The sequence below is a fragment of the Panthera pardus genome, unplaced genomic scaffold (genome assembly GCF_024362965.1).
Source record: "Panthera pardus isolate Hobbes unplaced genomic scaffold, ASM2436296v1 HiC_scaffold_3, whole genome shotgun sequence".
NCBI lineage: Eukaryota > Metazoa > Chordata > Mammalia > Carnivora > Felidae > Panthera > Panthera pardus.
Window position 1 is genome coordinate 10,772,763 of NW_026526876.1, and position 19,049 is coordinate 10,791,811.

General features: G+C 60.4%; 3 protein-coding genes across 5 annotated transcripts; 1 reads left to right on the forward strand and 2 right to left on the reverse strand.

Annotated features, from left to right (window-relative positions):
• Positions 1 to 3,186: 3,186 nt before the first annotated feature.
• Positions 3,187 to 5,191, forward strand: SLC16A11 (solute carrier family 16 member 11). Its single transcript, XM_019413665.2, is given in 5 exon segments — positions 3,187 to 3,406; positions 3,711 to 3,854; positions 4,020 to 4,639; positions 4,641 to 4,788; positions 4,899 to 5,191. Coding segments are annotated over 5 exon segments (1,353 nt in total). The 5' UTR covers positions 3,187 to 3,204; the 3' UTR covers positions 5,138 to 5,191.
• A 528-nt stretch (positions 5,192 to 5,719) lies between these two features.
• Positions 5,720 to 9,248, reverse strand: SLC16A13 (solute carrier family 16 member 13). Its single transcript, XM_019413667.2, has 4 exons — positions 8,635 to 9,248; positions 8,339 to 8,482; positions 7,007 to 7,744; positions 5,720 to 6,330 (listed from the first exon to the last, which is right to left on the reverse strand). Exons 1-4 carry the CDS (start codon positions 8,831 to 8,833, stop codon positions 6,131 to 6,133), a joined length of 1,281 nt encoding a protein of 426 aa, XP_019269212.1. The 5' UTR covers positions 8,834 to 9,248; the 3' UTR covers positions 5,720 to 6,130.
• Positions 9,249 to 11,182: 1,934 nt separating this feature from the next.
• Positions 11,183 to 17,655, reverse strand: BCL6B (BCL6B transcription repressor). 3 transcript variants are annotated; one of them, XM_019413668.2, is made up of 9 exons: positions 17,545 to 17,655; positions 16,805 to 16,995; positions 16,381 to 16,602; positions 15,946 to 16,278; positions 15,571 to 15,695; positions 14,842 to 15,006; positions 14,623 to 14,753; positions 14,372 to 14,509; positions 11,183 to 13,973 (listed from the first exon to the last, which is right to left on the reverse strand). In XM_019413668.2, the coding sequence occupies exons 2-9, from the start codon at positions 16,981 to 16,983 to the stop codon at positions 13,857 to 13,859; spliced, it is 1,410 nt and encodes a 469-aa protein (XP_019269213.2). In that variant the 5' UTR covers positions 16,984 to 16,995; positions 17,545 to 17,655; the 3' UTR covers positions 11,183 to 13,856. The 3 variants fall into 3 exon arrangements, with proteins under 3 accessions (XP_019269213.2, XP_019269215.2, XP_019269216.2); XM_019413670.2 differs by having other exon boundaries at positions 17,487 to 17,565; XM_019413671.2 differs by lacking the exon at positions 17,545 to 17,655 and adding an exon at positions 17,346 to 17,368.
• Positions 17,656 to 19,049: the final 1,394 nt, after the last annotated feature.

A 19,049-nucleotide genomic window follows, 5' to 3' on the forward strand; every position in this document is an offset into this window, starting at 1 on the left:
ATGACCGTGCGCTTTCACCGCCCATCGGCCCAGTCCCAGGCCCTGGGATGCCCTCTAGGTTCACAGGTGGCCCGTAAAGGTGCTTAGGGTCACTTTGTACAACCGCCGGACCCAGGGGCGCCGGCCTCCTCTTTGAGCGCTGCGTGTTTACTCCACCACGGAGAGTGGACAGTGCGAGCTTTGTTTCAGAGGGGGTACAGCTTGCAGCAGAGTCCTCAGCAGCAGGCTTGGGAAGTGGGGGTCTGCCGGCTCCGCCTTTCAGGTGCCTCTCACAACAGCAGCCCTGGCTGGAGGGAAACCAGTGAGACCACTTTCCTAGGGTGCACGGGGAAAGACCACTTTCCTAGGGTGCATGGGGTAAGACCACTTTCCTGGGGTGCACGGGGTAAGACCACTTTCCTGGGGTCCACGGGGCAGGACCACTTTCCTGGGGTGCACGGGGTAAGACCACTTTCCTGGGGTCCACGGGGCAGGACCACTTTCCTAGGGTGCATGGGGAAAGACCACTTTCCTAGGGTGCACGGGGCAGGACCACTTTCCTAGGGTGCACGGGGCAGGACCACTTTCCTAGGGTGCGCAGGGAAAGACTACTTTCCTGGGGTGCACGGGGTAAGACCACTTTCCTAGGGTGCATGGGGCAGGACCACTTTCCTAGGGTGCACGGGGAAAGACCACTTTCCTAGGGTCCATGGGGCAGGACCACTTTCCTGGGGTGCACAGGGCAGGACCACTTTCCTGGGGTGCACGGGGCAGGACCACTTTCCTGGGGTGCACAGGGAAATTCCACTTTCCTAGGGTCCACGGGGCAGGACCACTTTCCTGGGGTCCACGGGGCAGGACCACTTTCCTAGGGTGCACAGGGAAAGACCACTTTCCTGGGGTGCACGGGGCAAGACCACTTTCCTAGGGTCCATGGGGCAGGACCACTTTCCTGGGGTGCACAGGGAAAGACCACTTTCCTGGGGTGCACGGGGCAGGACTGTAAACCTTCAGGGACTCCTGCTCCCCATCCAGGACATTTCAAGGAGTGGGCATCGCACCTGCAAAAATTCACAAGCGAGAAAAAGCCAGGCATGTCCTCGGAGCAGGTGAGGCACCGATGGCTGTAAGGGCACAGGAGAGAGGGGAGAGGGGGAGTCTACTTTCGACTGTTACAGGCCTAATCCCCAAAGTAGAGAAACGTGGTCGTTTTCCTCCAATTTGCAGATACTCTCTCAACAATTAGGGAACACTGCCCCCACGTGGCTCTCGGGTGACGCCTGCTCCAAACTGGAGATTGCCACATTTTCTATGATATTGCGCAATGATTAAACCAAAGAACACATCTCTTGATTCACTTTTTTTTTTTTTAACGTTTATTCACTTTTGAGAGACAGAGCATGAGCAGGGAAGGGGCAGAGACGGAGACACAGAATCCGAAGCAGGCTTCAGGCTCCGAGCTGTCAGCACAGTGCCCGACGCGGGGCTGCAACTCACGAACTGTTGAGATCATGACCTGAGCCGAAGTCTCCGCTTAGCTGACTGAGCCCCCCAGGCGCCCCACAGATCTCTTGATTCAAATACCTGAAGTAAAGCAATGGTAACCTTAATCCTGGTGTAAAAAGTATACTTTTAAATAAAGTTCCCCCATGAAATCAGTACCTGGGTCCAATTCTCAGATTTCTTACTTTGTTTTTAAAATTTGAGGGGCGTCTGGGTGGCTCAGTCGGTTGAGCATCCGACTTTGGCTCAGGTCATGATCTCGCGGTCCGCGAGTTCGAGCCCTGCGTGGGGGCTCTGTGCTGACGGCTCAGAGCCTGCAGCCTGTTTCAGATTCTGTGTCTCCTTCTCTCTGACCCTCCCCTATTCATGCTCTGTCTCTGTCTCAAAAATAAATAAACGTTAAAAAAAAAAATTTTTTTTAATTCGAATCTGAATCTTCCGGGAGTCTGATCCCAAGGATCCTTTCTCTTCCCAGTGACGCTTATCTTAGAATCACGAACTCCATGGCCCTGCAGAAGCTCTGCCATTTCCAGGCTAGTCAGCCATCATACTGTCCCCAGGCCCTTCCCTCCACTGTGGTATCCTATCACAATCCTAGGCCTGTTCTCCATTCACCGTCTGCAGTTGGACAGATCCAACCAAATTCAAGTATTTCCACCATCTTTTAGCTGGGTTGCTTTGATGCAACGCACCTAGCCTCTCCAAGTTTCAGTAGCTTCATCTGTAAATTGGGCACAACACCTTCACGGGTTTACTGGGAGCGTGTACAGGTGACATGGGTAAAGGGCATCTGGCTCATCACAGCGTCTCCTAGTAAAGGAATCTTCTTCCTCCCCCTGGGTCCTTGAGGGCCCGTTACTGCTGAGCAAGAAATGAGCACTCAGTGGAGGTCAGTGATTTGATATCCAAGAATTGCCTGGCCCTCCAGCAATGTTCCCTGAGAGCAAAAGTACTCAGCGCCCCTGGCCTTGGGGGTCACGCCTATTTCCACGTGTTGCCTACCGACCTTGGGTTTGCCCTGGATTGCAATCCACGGGTCTCCTCCAGGAGAAGCAGGTGGCAGGTGCGTGGACTTGAGCCGGGCGGGGCCGCGTTCATTCTTCCCGCCCCCCTCCCTGGTGAGGAGGTAGAGAAGTGTGTGTGTGTGTGTGTGTGTGTGTGTGTGTAGGCGTGTGTATATAATTCAATCCCCGTGGGACTCAGCGTCTGGCCTCACCAGCGGCTAGGCCATTGGCTGACAGTCAGCTCCCCCGCCCTCCTTACCCCCCCCCCCACCCCCCGCGTCCCAGGTGGCTCAGGCCCCGGTGGCCAGCTCTGTTTACCGAGAGAGCCGGTCCAGGTGGGGTTCCATCTCGGCGCTCGCTCCCCTCCGGGGCCCCGCCCGCCCAGGAAGCAGGCAGAAAACCTGGCCGGGGTGTCCTCGCCTTTCCCCTTCCCTCACCGCCCGGAGGGGCCGGGTAAGGGGGGAGGGGTGGGCGTGGGAGGGGGAGCCCCAGGCCTGGGGGATCCGGCTGTCACCCCGTCCCGGGAGCCCGCGCGGACCGGGGGTGGGGATGGGGGTGGGGGTTATCCCTAGGCCTGACTCCTGCTCCCTCCGCCCCGCCGTATCGTGCTCAGGGGGCCGTGCCCACCCTGGCCAGCAGCCAGAACCTGCATCTCGGGGATGCCCAGGTCTCCTAGAGGAGGCGCCGACGCTGTGTGTCCCCCCTTCCCCAGACGGCGATGACCTCCAAGCCTGCCGGACCCCCCGACGGGGGCTGGGGCTGGGTGGTGGCCGCCGCAGCCTTCGCGGTAAATGGGCTCTCCTACGGGCTGTTACGCTCTCTGGGCCTCGCCCTCCCTGACCTCGCGGAGCACTTTGACCGAAGCACTCAGGACACTGCGTGGGTCAGCGCCCTGGCCCTGGCGGTGCAGCAGGCAGCCAGTGAGGGGGACCCCCAGGTGGGAGGCGGGGACCGGGGTGGAGTGGCGGAGAGTGTGTGCGGTGGCGGAGGACCCACCTGCTCACCAGACAGCCCTTGAGAAAGGGCGACCGGTGGGGACCGGGGGGAATGAGTTCTAGAAAAGAGAGGGTCTCGTCTTGAGGTCAAGGACAGGAGCTATTAGGCGGGGTGGGGGTGGGGGGCGAGCAGAGAGACGCTTTAGGCCTGGCAAGCCGCCAAAGAGGAGTGCTGGATGGAGTTTGGGGGTCCAGAGGCGTGTCTTCCGTTGACTCCGCCCCCTTCCAGGCCCAGTGGGCAGCGCCCTGAGCACCCGCTGGGGGGCGCGCCCCGTGGTGATGGTTGGGGGCGTCCTCACCTCGCTGGGCTTCGTCTTCTCCGCTTTCGCCCGCAGTCTGCTGCACCTCTACCTTGGCCTGGGCGTCCTTGCTGGTGAGGGGAGAGGGACACCCGGGTCCTTAAGGGGTGATGGTGGAGGTGGGCGCTTCCTGGGGGCTGGAGGCCAAAGGGGCGGGGCCTCCTGCGAGGATCCGGGCTGGGATTGCTGGCGCAGAGCATCCCGGGTCCCTGTCGTCACCCCGTCCTGTCCGTTCGCAGGCTCCGGCTGGGCCCTGGTGTTCGCCCCTGCCCTGGGAACCCTGTCCCGTTACTTCTCCCGCCGTCGAGTCTTGGCCGTGGGGCTGGCGCTCACGGGCAACGGGGCCTCCTCGCTGCTCCTGGCGCCCACCCTGCAGCTCCTCCTTGACACCTTCGGCTGGCGGGGCGCCCTGCTCGTCCTCGGCGCCATCACCCTCCACCTCGCCCCCTGTGGCGCCCTGCTGCGACCCCTGGTGCTCCCTGGCGACCCCCCGGCGCCACCCCGCGGGCCCTTAGCTGCCCTCGGCCTGGGTCTCTTCGCGCGCCGGGCCTTCTCAGTTTTTGCTCTGGGCACAGCCCTGGTTGGGGGCGGCTACTTCGTCCCCTACGTGCACTTGGCCCCCCACGCTTTAGACCAGGGCCTGGGCGGGTATGGGGCAGCGCTGGTGGTGGCCGTGGCTGCGGTGGGGGACGCGGGCGCGCGGCTGATCAGCGGCTGGCTGGCGGACCAGGGCTGGGTGCCCCTCTCGCGGCTTCTGCTGGTGTTCGGGGCTCTGACCGGGCTGGGGGTGCTGGCCGTGGGACTGGCGCCCTTGGCGGGGAGCCAGGAGGGCTGCCGGGGGGCCCTGCTGGCCGCGGCTGGGGGCCTACGGGCTGAGCGCCGGAAGCTACGCCCCCCTGGTTTTCGGTGTGCTCCCGGGGCTAGTGGGCGTCGGAGGTGTCGTACAGGCCACAGGGCTGGTGATGATGCTGATGAGTCTGGGGGGGCTTCTGGGCCCTCCCCTGTCAGGTAAGGGCCCGAGCGAGCAGATCCGCTCCCAACCATCCTCTGTCCCCCGCTTACCGCCTCCCCCCACCCCTGGGTCCCAGGCCTCTAAATTCCTTTCCCCTTCCTTGCAGGCTTCCTAAGGGACGAGACCGGAGACTTCACCGCCTCCTTCCTCGCCTGCGGCTCTTTCATTCTTTCCGGCAGCTTCATCTACATGGGGCTGCCGGGGGCGCTGCCCTCCTGCCCACCGGCCTCCCCCTCCCCGCAGGCCACCCCTCCTCCCGAGAGGGGGGAGCTGCTCCCGGTTCTTCCGGTCGCCCTGCTCTCCTCCTCGGGAGGCCCTCCATCCACTCTGGACACTACGTGTTGACCATTTTGTTTGGGCCACTCCCCCAATAAAGAATTTCTATCCGGTTTCCTGCAAGCTCCAGCTGTTAGCCAATCTAGGGCGCTGCAAACATTCTGCTGAAGATATTTAAGAAGGCTGACTCAAACGGACGGGGTCCCACTGAACTCTGGGCTGTTTTTCCGTCCGTCCAGCTGGTCCACCTGTCTTTGCCCAAGCTGTTGCCATTTTGACAGGGAGTCTCTGAAAAGCTGTTCCTAAGCTTCCGTGCGTTCGGGGTGGGGAGCTCATGAGGGACCTATCAGCCCCCTCCAGCCCTCCCGGCTGAGTCTTTCCTGTATTTCTGGCTCCTTTGGCCTGTGGGAAATGCTAGACCCAGACCTTAGCTCTTTAAGCTTCTGCTGCCCCTCCCAGACTCCCCCCACCCTGTGTCCTCACTGCTGTCTTCGTTTCTGAGTCACGGGGGGGGGGACTGGGAAAGAGGTCAGTGGACAAGGCAGAGGAACCGTGGCCCAGAGAGCAGAGTCCAGGGTTCATATAGATACTTCCCCTCCCCGCTTCCTAGCCATGAACCCATTCAGCCAACCCAAGCACATGCGCCCCAGCTCTTTGTGAGGTTCTCGTTATTATCCAGTTTCCTTCTTTAGGTTTATCTCAGAAGGGCTTCCCTCTCTCCCAAACATCGGTCTTCAGAGAAGAAAGCTGCAAGGGCAGCAAAGTAGAAATCACATGTAAGGCACGCGAAGATCTTGGCTTTGGGTGTTCACGGCTGATTCACAGCGCAGGGGAGCAGACTGAGCTCCGGGATCCTCCAGGAAAGGTCGTGGGAGCCAGGAAGAGCCACGAGTCCTCGACGAGACAAGAAAGGTTGGCACAGGCAACACACTGCCCCGGGGGGAGGCGGGCCAAGAGGCCTTGTTCTTGGGCACTGCGGTTCTGTGGGCACCAGGATGGGACAGAAGGCCCTGAGAGCTTGCGCCCTCTGGCTTTCTGGGTCTGACAGTCCCTTTGCAGAGTTCAGTCCTCCTGCAGCCCTTCCTTGGTGAGAGAGACCTGGGTATCCACTGCATCCATCTTGGGGTCCTGGGGCTTGGAGGCAGAGGCCGAGAAGCAGAAGACGTGAGGCAGCGTGATGAGAATCCCACTCCCCACGAGAAGGAAGGCCCCGGCCACCACAAAAGAAGCTGTGTAGTTGCCTGTCGTATCTCGGAGGTAGCCTAGATCCAAGAGAGAAAAAGAACACACATGGGTGACCCGTTTCCCAAGACCGGTGGAGGGAAAAGAGAATCCTGAACGCATCATCTCGGAAGAATCAGGACTCACAAGGCAGGACCGGAGGAGCTCCAGAACTCTGGGACCCCGAGGTTTCTAAAGCTAACGTCCACCCCCTTCCTGCCTTTGGAAAGGGCCTCCAAACCAGCCAGCAGAGACCTGGGTGTCCACATCGAGCCAGGCACACCTATGCCTTTCTTTCAAGCAACAGCGGTCCTTCTTTTACACTTTGAGTTAATAGTTAGGAGAAATTTAAGGGTCTGAAGGTTTTGGCATCTGGGGCATGGAGAACTTTGACCCGACGGCTCAGACACCTGGGCTGGGGCCCAGTAGGCCAGGGGAACGGGCAGACGCTGGTGAGCTATGTCTGGCCAGGTCCAGCCAGGTCCTCTGAAAGCCCAAGCTGCAGACACCCTGCCAAGGGCTCCTCATAGCTCCCCTTAATCCTCCCACAGTCCCCGATTTCTTTGCGCCATGGACCCACTCCGGGGCTGCTCTGACGGACCCGTGCTCCGTGCCATCCCGGAGGGCAGTATTCACAGACACTGGAATTTAAATAGTCCCCTCCCCGAATCACAATACATGCAGCCCTGACCGCCCTGGAAGCCCAGTCCCCCTTACCTGACAGAGGAGCCCCCAGCAGCCCCCCGATGCTCTCTACCATCTGCACCAGTCCCAGGCCACAGTATATCCTTCCAGTGCCCACCAGTTCAGGCAACACGGAGAAGGCCACGGGGGTCAGGGCCCCTGATGTGAAGCCGTAGGCCACGGCCAGAACCATCAGGGCCGTGGGAGTCCGAGCCACGGGGAACAGGGCCAGTGACACCCCGGTCAGGGCGGTCCAAAGCATTAGGAGTCGAGCCACAGGTCCTGGGGCGGTGTCCCCTAGCCACCCAGAAGCCACACGTCCCACGAGGTCAGACACGGCCACCACCGAGAGGAGGAAGGCAGCAGACAGAGGTTCCCAGTCCAGGTCCTGGAGATGGGCCATCAAGTGCACATAGGGGATGAAGTAGCCAGTGTTGATCAGGGTGAGGGCCACAGTGTAACGAAGGAAGGGGCCATGGCGGAGGAGGGAAGAGAGCTGGGCCCCAGGGCCGCCCACAGCAGGGTCCTCCGTCAGGGAGAGTGGGCGGAGGAGTGCTCCGCAGGCCACCAGGTGGAGGGAGAGGGCAGACACCAGCAACAGTGCCCCCCGCCAGGCGTAGCGGCTGACCAGCCACTGGAAAAGTGGGGCAAAGGCAAAGGAGGAGAGACCCACGCCGGTCAGTGCCAGCCCCGTGGCCAGGGATCGCCTCCGAGAGAAGTAACGGGACAGGCAAGCCAGGGTCGGAGTGAAGGTCAAGGCCCAGCCAGAGCCTGTCAGAAAGGAACAAATAGGGGTTGGGGGACCCAGAAATCCCACCACTGCCCAGGATGTAGCACAGGCTTGGGTTACAGCCCCTAGCATCGATTTCCTGCATTTTGTTCAATCGCCCAGCCTTGGGCTCGCCGTCTGGCAGATGGGGTGATACACCTCAGGGGACTGCAGAGGCTTAGAAACACCGTTTGCCGGGTAGTAGCTCAGAACTTTGCAGTTGGGCTTGGGCTATATATCACTTCTGGCTACGGTGAGCTCCAGCTGCCAAGTTACATAAGCTTCGGAAGCCTTCCTTGGTCTGTATGCAAATTGGACAATGAGATCTATTTCACAGCCACAGAAGCTGGCACAAGTGTAGGGTGATTCTGACACTCCAGCCCCGGGCTTGCATTTGCTGGATCCGTCATCTTTGAATTTCTCAATATCCCCCACGCCGCGCTTTATCAAGTTAGTCATCCCTCTTCAACCCTCCCTTGCGGGCACAGGTGCTAGCAGAAACTTTCTCTGAGCCTCCCCGAGCCTCTGGGAAGGGGCACGAAGCAGGTGAAAGCCCGGAGGCCCTTTCCCTCCCCTGCCCTAGTCCTGGGCCTCACCTGACAGCAGCCCAATGCTCAGGTATAGGTGGGTCACGGAGGTAGCAAAGGAGGCGAGCAGCATCCCCGACGCAGCCAAGATGCCCCCAGCCATCACCACGGGCCTGGGCCCGTACTTCGTGCTCAGGGCGCTGCCCACGGGGCCTGAGAAAGAGGAAGAGGTTCTGCGAGATCTCCGGCGTCCTTCCCAGCCCCGCCCTGCCTCTCTGGCGCCCCCTTCACCCCCTGCCCCCCTCATCCCCCTATCCCTTCCGAGGGAGGGTCGCCTGCACGCCGGACCCGGGCGCGGCACTCACTCCCGAACTGCTGCACGGCGATCCCTATGGAGGCGATCCAGGAGACCCGCGCCGCCTGCTCTTGGAACGCCGCCACTAACTCCACGAAGAAGACGCCGAAAGAACGGAGCACCCCGAACACCAGCGCCGACTGGAAGAAGGCGGACAGCACCACCATCCACCCCCAGCCCCCGTCGGGGGGCTCGGCCCTGCGCGCCATCGGGGAGGGGACGCGGCCGCAGCCAGTGCGCGCCGCCCGGGCGGGAGCAGGGCGCGGGGACGCTCCACCTCGGCCCCGCGAGCCGCCCAGCCTGCGGAGGGCAGGCTGCTGAAGAGGAAGGCACCGACGAGGGCTTTTAAGCGGCTGGGAGGCTGCGTGAGGCGCCTGCGCCTCTCCCCTAGGGGGGCGACCTAGGTGGGGAGGGCGGGCGAGCGGCGCCCGGGGGCGTGGCTCCGCGGGCAGCGCGCGGCGGGTCGAGGCCGGGGCGGGACGGGCCCGCGCGGGGGCCCGACGTTCAGCGGAGGAGCCGCGAGGCGGCCCCGGGTGCGGGCCCAGCCCTGCGGCGCGCCAGCCCCCGTGTGGGTTATCGCTCTCGTCACTGGAAGTGTCAGCTACGCGGCCATCGCGGCCGGCACCCCCGGGCACGGCTCGCTGGTGGGGACGCGCGACTCCGGAGCACGGGGGGTGGGGCCAGGAGGGCGGGGCGGGGCTTAGAGCCGCGTCCCGGACCCGGACAGCGAGTGGGGCGCATGCGTAAAGAGGGGACCCGAGGCGGCCTACCGGGTGGGCCCCACGGGGACTCCGGGGTGTGCGGGGAGGCCGTTGCGTCCCCCGCCCACTTTTATCCGTGCGGATTTCCGCACCAAGACCCTCCCGTTGGCAGTTTCGTGCGGGAAGGTGGTGGGTGAACTGGTTCGGGAGAGGAAGACACCCACTTGCTCAACGAGGGGCCTAGCTGCAAGGCCAGGTCGCCCGGTGGGCGCAGGGGTTCTGAGATGAGAGTGTCAGACGAAGACACCTGCCCGAGCGCCCGAGGACGCTAGAAGCTACATGCCTGGATCCCGGAGGTCTCCAAGGCCCCGGAAGAGACCAGGGGAAGGACAGGCTGTTGGACTGCGGGCGTTCATTTCTGCAGTGGGAACTCAGTTCCTGTTGCTTCTGTTTTCACCAGCAGGAAACCCACAGGTCACAGAGACCAAAAATAACTGGGAAGAGGAAGGGCGGCTGTGAGCTCACCCGGGGCCCCACAAACATCACCTACACCCCTTCCTCGGTGGGGCTGGAACCTTTTCTTTCACCCTCTGGTAACAACTTCTACGCAGTATTTGATCTCCTGGTGGGGTTGACTAAAGAGCCAAGTTCTGACCACCGGAGCGGTCAGCCCCTCCTACCCATCCAGTACCCAGTGGGTCCACCTAAGACAGCACCGAGGGCTTGGCTTCCTGTTTCTTCATTATAATTCACGCTCCCCAAGACCCTGACCTGGCAACTTGGGTTCAAGGGCTCATACCCAGACAAATGGGGGTGGGGAGGGGGGAGGCTGCCTGGGTGGCTCAGTGGGTAGGGCATCCGGTTCTCGATCTCAGCTCAGATCTTGATCTCAGGGTCGTAAGTTCGAGGCCTGCATTGGGTTCCATGCTGGGTGTGCCGCCTACTTAAAAAAAAAAAAAAAAAAGAGCCTTGGGTGGCTCACTTGGTTAAGCGTGGGACTCGGTTTCAGCTCAGGTCATGATCTCACAGTTCGTGGGTTCGAGCCCCGCATCTGCTTGGGATTCTCTCCCCCCCCTCTCTCTCTCTCTCCCCCCTCCCCTGCTCTTTCTGTCTCTCTCAAAAGAAAGAAAAGCAAGCAAGCAAGCAGGAGCGCCTGGGTGGCTCAGTTGGTTGAGCTTTGGACTTGAGCTCAGGTCATGATCTCGCGGTTCACGAGTTTGAGCCCCACATTGGGCTCACTGCTGTCGGCCTGTTAGCACAGAGCCTGTTTAGGGATCCTCTGTCCCCCTCTCTCTGCCCCTTTCCACTTGCGCTTTCCCAAAACTACTTTTCTTAAGAAAAGCATTTTGAGCCTTATAATTTTGTGTGGTTAATAAAAATAATCATGCCCCCCCCCCCAAGATTTTGTTAAGTGGAATCAAAACTTCGGCTGGCGGGAAATAATGCCAAGACGTAGAAATTGATGTGGCTGTATAACATAGTGCAGGAACATAATCTTTAGGAGCAAATCAAGGCTCCAATCTTGGTTTCATCACATACTGCCTAAGCCACTGAGCCTCTCAGGTGGCTTTCCTAACTGTAAACTGGGGATAAGATTAGTACCTACTTTTTCGGGTTGTCAGGGGAATTGAATTAGAAAATCTATGTATGCACTAAAATAAAATGCTTAGTTTAGGACCTGACAGGTAGCAGGGGATAAGTAATATTAGCTGGTCTCATTTTCAACAGGACATAAGCTATAGTGAGAGGAGGAAGAGAGGTTTTAGTTTGGGTTGTTTCATTATTTTACTTAAAAAAAAAAATCTAATCTAGATCATGAGTTTTCAGATTGAGAAATACAACCACAAACTGTAAATATTGGAAGGAACGGCAGACCATGTTAATGGACTTCTTTCACAGATGAGGAATTTAAATCCAAAAGGGAGGTAACCTAACAGAATCAGTGACCCTCTGCCTACGGGCAGAGCGGAGCTGGGCACCCAGGCCACGCATAGGGTGGGGAAGAAGCACGAACTGGGCAGTGGATACATTCCAAGGCACCATCGCTGGGGGAGGGGTGGAGCTCTCACATGGGCTCCAACCACATACATGGCCTTGTCACTGCCACCTGCATCCTGTACGGTCCTCATGGGACCCAAGTCCTATCTATTTTCCTTGGTGGCGGTGGTGGTGGTAGGCAGGGGGTGTCCCAAGCATTAGGACCCCAGCACAGATGCATATTCCCCCCACACCCCCCCCCCCCCCCCCGCTCTCGGCATTATTCGTGGCTTCCAGGTTTCTCGAGGCTGCCCCCACACCTCGACCAGGAAGTGACTTCAGAACAGCAGGATGCAGGTGGCTCCGGAGAAACTTCATGAAGTCACTGGTTCTCACACAATGAGCCGGAAGGCAAGGGCAGGGAAAGGGAGAACAAGGGCCATTCTAAGGGTCTGATGTGATGGGGGCAGTGGAATGGTCACAAAATCCAAGATGGAGTCCAGCAGGGAAGAACCTTCTTTCCCTGGCTGCACCCTGCTCCCAGATCCTCCCAGGCAAGAACCTTAGACACAGCAGGCAGCACAGAGAGGCTTCTTTATTCCAACATTCTGATCTTGCAGGATCTAACATTTCCACCCCTGGGCGCTCTCCACCTGCCCATCCAGTTGGCTTAAAAAAAAAAAAAAATCATGTTCCTTCTCCTATCTCTCTTCTGCTCTCAACTCTGTGGCGGGGAGTAAGAGGGAAAGATCAAGAAAAGTTGCTTTCTCACCTGGCCTCAAGCAGAAGCGATTAGTACTGACCTATCTTGAGCCAGCTCCACGCCGCACCCTGCAATCGAAGAGCTCCCAAGGAGGGGAAGGACTGTAAATCAAGGCTCCAGGGTATCATCTCACATTCCAGACATCCCATCCAGTTAAGAGGCAACTCCATTCCCAATTTTCTACCTGCTTGGCCTGCACCGGAGACCGTGCCCCTCAACCAACCTACCAATCTCTCAGTCCTACCCGGATACTCCGTCAGCTGGAAGGTCCATCAGTCAATTAATCTTTTAAATCTCTAATCCCAACAGCAATCCCAATCATAATCCCAAACTCTAGCAAATCCAGAATGGAACTCAGCCCCATTTCTCTCCCTGTGGAAGGTCCTGCTGCCTTCGCTGGTTTCAGACAGGAACACAGTGGCAGGAAGGCCAGGTCACAGACCTGGCTTCTCTAAAGTAACAAAGCTACCAAGCACCTGTGACTCCTCAAGGCAAAGACGTTTCTGGAATCAGAACCCTTGCCACAAATGCCCAAAAGCTCACCGAAGGGAGAAGGGGTTTGTCTCAGGTAGACAGAATCCCCAGGGACATTCAAATCCAGACACATCTACAGTAAAGGACTGGTCGTGACTCAGCTGTTAGTCAAGATAAAGAGTTTCATAATTCCCCTGCAGCTCATGCCATTCTTAGAGGCTGGGCAGAACCCGAAAAGCTTGCATCATCTCTGATAAGGAATTTCAGATCTCTCCCTCATGGAGGGGTCAACTCAGTGCTAAGCACAAGCCCCCGTGGGAAGATTCTGGGCTCAAATACAGTCCAGTTCATGCCAGACAGACATAGTGCAGCCAAACCCAGGTGGCCAGACTCTTGGGAAGGTTAGGGCCATAAGAGAAAGCCTCTCCAATCATTCCCCCTAACTCCAACACTGACAAAGCTCCCACATCCACAGCCCCCAGGAAACACTTCCTACTTCCCCGTCAGGCTCACCATGAAGCTTCCTCGAAGTCTTGGAAACAGAGAAAAAAGTCTATAGCCAGCTCCAGCCCGCTAGAGAACCTACATTATCCAGAATACCGGAGAGGGTTCCTGACCCAATGCCACAAACTCACACGTGCCCAGTGCTGCCCTAGAAAATTAAGGTTCCAGACCTACAATCGGGAGAGACAGGACACACAGAAACCTTTCCTCCATTTTACACACACCAACAAGCAAACAGATTGAAGAAACGAGACGATTCCGCAGATAAAAGTTAATGACAATAATAATCATAAAACACTCAAGCCTAAGGACGCGGCCAAGTGCTAATCTCTGCCAGCAGAGCTGTGACCTCGCATACTGTGCTTCAGGTCACCTTGGATCACACTTGTGGAAGAGGGAGGTGGGAAATGCAATCGAATGGAGGCCCCGGTGCCACCCACGGGCCTCAATAAATTATATTTACAGACAAACCAAACGGAGAGGGGGCCGCGTGTGTGGAGGACTGTTCCCTCAGGGAATCCAGGCCTCCAGTCGCTCCCCTCCCTCAGCTCCCAGCTTGCTGTCTCCTCCAGGACAATTTCGATTGTGGGGAAGAGGTTTTGACCAGCAAAACAGGCAGATCAAGCCACGACCTGCCATCCCTGTTCCCCCCGCCCCCGCCCCCCCATGAGAATTTAAGGCGGTGGCTGTTTCTGATACCAGAGGGGCCTCGCACACCACCCCTCTCCTCATGCCCAAGGCCGACCGGGAGGCCGGGCCTGAGCGCAGCTTTCCCGGCTTCCAGGAGGCGAGTGGGATCCGGGCGGCGCTCAGCTAGGGCCCCCCCAGAATGTGGTAGTGCACTTTAGTGTTGGTGGCAGCCCCGTGCTTCTGGCGCAGATGCAGCCGAAGTTGACTCTTGTGCCGGAAATGCAGCCCGCAGGGGTCGCACTGTGGGGGGGGGGGGGGGGGGGACAGCCGGGTCAGCGCCCGCCCCCTTCCACCAGCACCTTTTAGGCGGGGCGCGCGGGGCAACTGTCCGGCTCCCCGCGGAAGACCAGCTCTTCGGTCCTCGCGTCTTCCCAGATCCTCCGCGGAGGCCGAGGAGGCGGGCCCCGCCCTCAGACCCCCCCCCCCCACCAAGCTCCTCTTGGGGGCGCGGGGTGGGGGACGGACGGCGCCCAGTCCGGGGGCCTGACTCGGGTGCCTGAGCCTCCCCGGCCCCGCCCCTTGATCTCTCAGGACTCCGCCCACTTCCAGGTGCTCCCCTCGGGGCCCCGCCCCTAGGTCAACGCGAGGCCCGGCTCAGGCTTCGGGCGAGGCCGGGGCGGGGCGGGGCGGGTACTCACGTGGTAAGGCTTCTCCCCGGTGTGGATGCGAACGTGGCTCTTGAGGGTCTGTAGGTGGCGGAAGCGAGTGCCGCAGGTGGGGCAGGGATAGGGCTTCTCCCCGGTGTGGATGAGCACGTGCGCGCGCAGGTGCGCTACCTGGGAGGGGAGGGCGACCTCAGACCGCGCCGGCCGGAGGGACCCTCCCCGCGGCCCCGCCCCGCGCTCCGGCCAGTTGGCCTCCGAGCTTGGCCTCGGAGCCGGCTGGGTACCTGCACGAAGCGCGAGCCGCACGTCTCACACTTGTACGGCTTCTCTCCGGAGTGGATGCGGCTGTGCGTTTTCAGGTTGGCCGGCCGGTTGAAGCGGGCCCCGCAGATGGAACAGTGGTAGGGCTTCTCCCCTGGAGGCAGGGAGGAAGGGAGGTCGGGGACTGGGCCCTAGGACACCTGCGGGCACGAAGCCCCGGGGAGGGCCCTCTCCTCCCCTACCTGTGTGCACCGTGCGGTGACTGGCCAGGTTGCCTTTGTAGCGGAAGGCGGACCGGCACATCTGACACTTGTAAGGTTTGTCCTCATCCCCAGGAGCCAAGGGGTCCAGCCCCGACGAGCACCCGGCCACAGCCTCGCAGTTCTGGCAGCTGAAAAATTCACTTCCTGGGAGGGGAGGTGGGTCATGACAACAATACCAATGAATGCTCAAACCACATCGGTAAAGTGGGTTTTCTCTTTCCCAATTTACTGTAAAGGCTTCTGGGGCTCGTCTGACTTACTCAAGGTCACATGGTTAATGAGAGGACAAGCCAAGATCTGACTTCATGTCTGTCTGACTCCAGAATACTCTGCTAACCTCTTCGGTAGAGGCGGTGGTACCGGGAGGCCTCAGTTACTGGCCCCTGTTGCTCCCCTCTTGCACCACGATGGTTGACAGCTTGCCAGAGAGGCAGGCCCTGCCGAGCTCTGGGCCCACCGTTCCTCCCCGAGGGGAACAGGCCAGAACTTCGCTGCTCACTGGAAGCTTTAAAGAGCACTGATACCTGGTGCCCTCTTCCAGACATTCTGATCTTCGGGGATGTGACCTGGGCGATGGGATTGTTCAAAGCTCCGCACGTGACTCTACGTTGCAGTAATTGGAAAGGGCCTTTCCTTTTGGCCCAGACTTGGCCTTGAGCAGACCCAGGAGAAAAGCCAAGAAGGAAGAAACCGAAAGGGCTCTTGTACCTGGTGGGGGACAAGCCGGCCCAGAGTGTGAGCCAGGGGTCTCTTGAGCCGGGGCTGTGAGGAGATGGCGGGTATGGACTGGAGCCCCACACTTGAACTGGCCCGTGACAGCAGTTGGAGACAGCCTAGGCAGATGGCAAGCCCAGAGAAAAGGGTTAGGAGAGCTTCTACTGAGGGGGGGGTTCTACCCCGGAGGACTTGGAGCCAAAGGTCTGCCCCCTGGAGGTGAGCCAATACTGACCAATGAGCCACGCCCTTTGTGCGGCCGAAGCCCCACCCCTCCCTCTCCACTCCTGACCACCCAGGCCCGCCCAGTGGCTCGGTCTCCTAGCTGAGGCTAGCCTCTACCAATTCTTGAGGTTCCAGTTTCTGTACCTGCTCTGGGGACCAGGAATGGGTCCTTCTTCACTGCCACTGCTGCTGGAAGCCTCATCTCCACTGGGGAGCCCGGCTTGGGGGCAAAGTTGACCGGAACTCCTCTCCCCCGCCAGGCTCCCCGCTTGGGAGGCCTGAGAGTTTAACACGATGAACTTGTATTTTTTCCAGTTGCAGGCCTTGGGGTCTGGGCTACCTTGACTGCAGCTGCGAGACTCCGTAGGTGGGTCCGGGTGTCCTTCGGAGCGCCTGGGACTGCCCGGGGGAGGGGCCATTGGCGGCGTGGGGGGTTCTGCCTCCAAAGGCCGCAGAGAGATGCCCAGAGGTTCATAGCTGGGAACAGTGCGATGGATCTCAGTGCCATTTCCAAATCTCGGCCTCTGCCCTTGACACCCGGGATGCCACCTCACCCCCACGGAGCTGGGGCTCCCTCACCTGGCCTGGATGAAGCGGTGGCATGCCTGGACCACATGTTCCATCTGCAAGTAGGTGGCGGCCGCAAGGACCGCGGGCGCAGTGGCGGGAGAGAGGCGGAGGCGTGAGGTGTACATGAAGTCCAGAAGGGGAGCGAAGCCTCCGGCTTCGGGGCCCCCGGGCAGGGAGAGCACGTCCACCCCCACTCCTGCGCGGCCTCGGAAAATTGAATAGAAGAAGCCGCTGGACAGAGGGCAGATAGGCTATGTTAGCGCCTGGGAGCCTCTGGGAGACACGCGCCACGTCCTCCCCACTGTCGCCCCAATCCCGGGGTGCTCAGCCTCCTGCTTCCGGAAGGCTAGGCTTCGGATCCCCTTCAGAAGGCCTCATGGCTCCGCCCCTTTCCCATTTGGCCCCACCCCATCCCCTGAGTCACCCGTCCAACCTGCAGGCGATAAGAACCGCCTTGTGGGCGCGGAGGGGTTGCCCGCCAACCAGCAGCGTGACGTCAGTGAGGATCCCGCGCAGGCGCAGCTCATTCAGGTTGCCGAGCACGTCGGAGGAGTGGCGCGTGAACTCGCGGACGTAGCCCAGCGCCCCCTCCGGGGTGGCGGTGGAGCCCATCGCGACGCAGGCCTGCGGGTGCAGAGCAAGGAGCTCAGGCACCCGGGCCGACCTCAGACGCCTGCCCTCCGCGCTTCGCCCCTTCTGCTGACGCGCAGCTAGAGCCGAGCCCCTAGGCCGGCTCGCGCAGCCTGGCTCGAGCCGTCTAGTTGTTTCTGGCCTCAGTTCACCGGCGCTCGCTGCAACCCCCCCCCGCCCCCCCCCCGAGACGCCACAGTGCCTGCAGCGAGCTGGAGGTTCCCGCGCCGTCGATGGCCCGCGTGGGGAATCCGGCCGCAGCGCCCTTGGTCCCCACTGCTCGTGCCCTTCCAGCACCCCGCTCCCCTCTGCTTCGCCGCGCGCCTGGCTCTCGGGTGTCCCACCTGCCTGGAGACCCTAGACGGCCCGCGGTCCACACCTCTCCAAATCCCAGTCGAAGCTCCCTTTCCGAAGCACTGAATTCCCACTACTATCTGGTCCCCGACCCCTAGCGCAGCCCGAGTAGTGGGCCTCAGTCTTCCTACCATCCAGAACCCTTCGCGGGGACCCCGGAGTCTGGGTCCCTCAGTCTGTCGTTCTTACCCCCGTCCTGCAGGGGCTGCGGCTTCTCTTCTCAGGGGGGCGGGGTCCCTCTCCCCTCCTGGACTCGGCTCCTTTATCTGGCCGGGATGGCGGGGGCGGGGGTGGAGGTGGGGTGAACGCCTGGGTCTGTATCCTTCCTTCCTCCCTTGCTCTCCAGATGGCGAGCCCGGGGCGGGGTCTCCGGCTTGAGGGCGGGACCTCAGAAACCCTGGGTGGTCGTAACGTCAGGGGTCTTGGGCCACTGAAAGTGGAACCGGGGATGGGACGGTGGAATTGGGGGAGGGGGTCGTGGAATCTCGAGATCGGAAACATGGGTGACCCGGGTCGTCGAGGGGCCTGGGGCAGCGAAAATTGGTGTGTTGGCTTTTGCAAGGGGGTGCCTGTTCCCGGAGAGTGAATACAGGGAAACTCCCCCCCTTCCAACGTAAGGTATCCAGGAGATAAAGGGGCGCCCGACAAGGCACCAGGTGTGGGGAGGCGATGGTGGACTCGCGTGGGGTCTCAAGACAGCGGGAGGGCGTCGTGTGAATGGCAGGCTCCTCTAGCGGTGCCTACAAGAAGGGGGGCTCTGATCGGGCGGGTTAGGGAGGGGACGGATATGATTTCTAGTTCGTTTCCTTCCATTGTCCTGCGACCGGACGGCTCCGCCAGCTGCTTCCCCTCGAGGAGGTGGGGAAAGCCCCGGGTGGGGGCCCAGAGACGCTCAGGAGACCTGGGCGTCCGGATTCTCGCTCCCAACTCTCTCCTGAATCCTTTTAGGGATCCAGAGAGACAGACTCCCGCCCAAAGCCCGCTCGCCCTCCCCCAATCCCAGCTCACTAGGGCCTCGGGCACCCGCCCGTCGGCTACGCTCGGAGGCTGGCGGGACGCCGGGGTCCAGCGCGGCAAGTAGGCAAAACCCGGCAATGTTTGACTCCTTCCACGAGGGGGCGGACGAGCACTAGCCTCGCCTCGCCGTCTCCACCCGGCTGGGGTCCACTCGGACCGGGGCGCAGGATCCACTCGGTCTGAGCGGCTGAAACCTTCGTTCTCCCCTTTGCGCTGGTTAATTTTGTCCCTCTGTCTCCTAGGAGGGGACTGGGGTTGGGCGGAGGGAGGGAGAGTTAGGTGACAGCGGGGACTTTCCTCCGAGGCCGGGGTTAGAAATCCGCGGGCTCTGGGTCTGAGCCCTGGGTGCTCAGGGTTTTCTTTTCTAATTAGCTAGACCCTATCAATCTGTCTGTAGGGGTGAATTTTTAGTGAACATTAATATGAAATTTGGGTGCGGTGGACGGAGAAAGGAAAGCAGGGAGGGAGGGTCTCAGGGTAGCAGGAGGGAGAGAGGGAAGGAGGGGCCGATAACCCTAAATTTAGGTCCCCGCATCTGGGAGATAGGCACGGGTCACACCCTCATATTTTGTTTGGGGAGACGTTGGGGGCGGCAGTGTTTATTCGGCGGGGGCGGGGGAGGCAGAGCTGAGGCTAGCTGCAAAGCAGGGCTTGCATTTGTGTTCAGGACAGTCTAC

Coding starts and splice junctions, on each gene's coding strand:
- SLC16A13 (XM_019413667.2), bottom strand. CDS start 8,833: ATGGCGCGCAGGGCCGAGCCCCCCGACGGGGGCTGGGGGTGGATGGTG. Junction 8,483..8,634: donor CGCCGTGCAGCAGTTCGGGA/GTGAGTGCCGCG, acceptor CCTCTTTCTCAG/GCCCCGTGGGCAGCGCCCTG. Junction 7,745..8,338: donor GAGCATTGGGCTGCTGTCAG/GTGAGGCCCAGG, acceptor CCTTTCTGACAG/GCTCTGGCTGGGCCTTGACC.
- BCL6B (XM_019413670.2), bottom strand. Junction 16,279..16,380: donor CACCGCTTCATCCAGGCCAG/GTGAGGGAGCCC, acceptor CACTGTTCCCAG/CTATGAACCTCTGGGCATCT. Junction 15,696..15,945: donor ATTCCTGGTCCCCAGAGCAG/GTACAGAAACTG, acceptor CCATCTGCCTAG/GCTGTCTCCAACTGCTGTCA.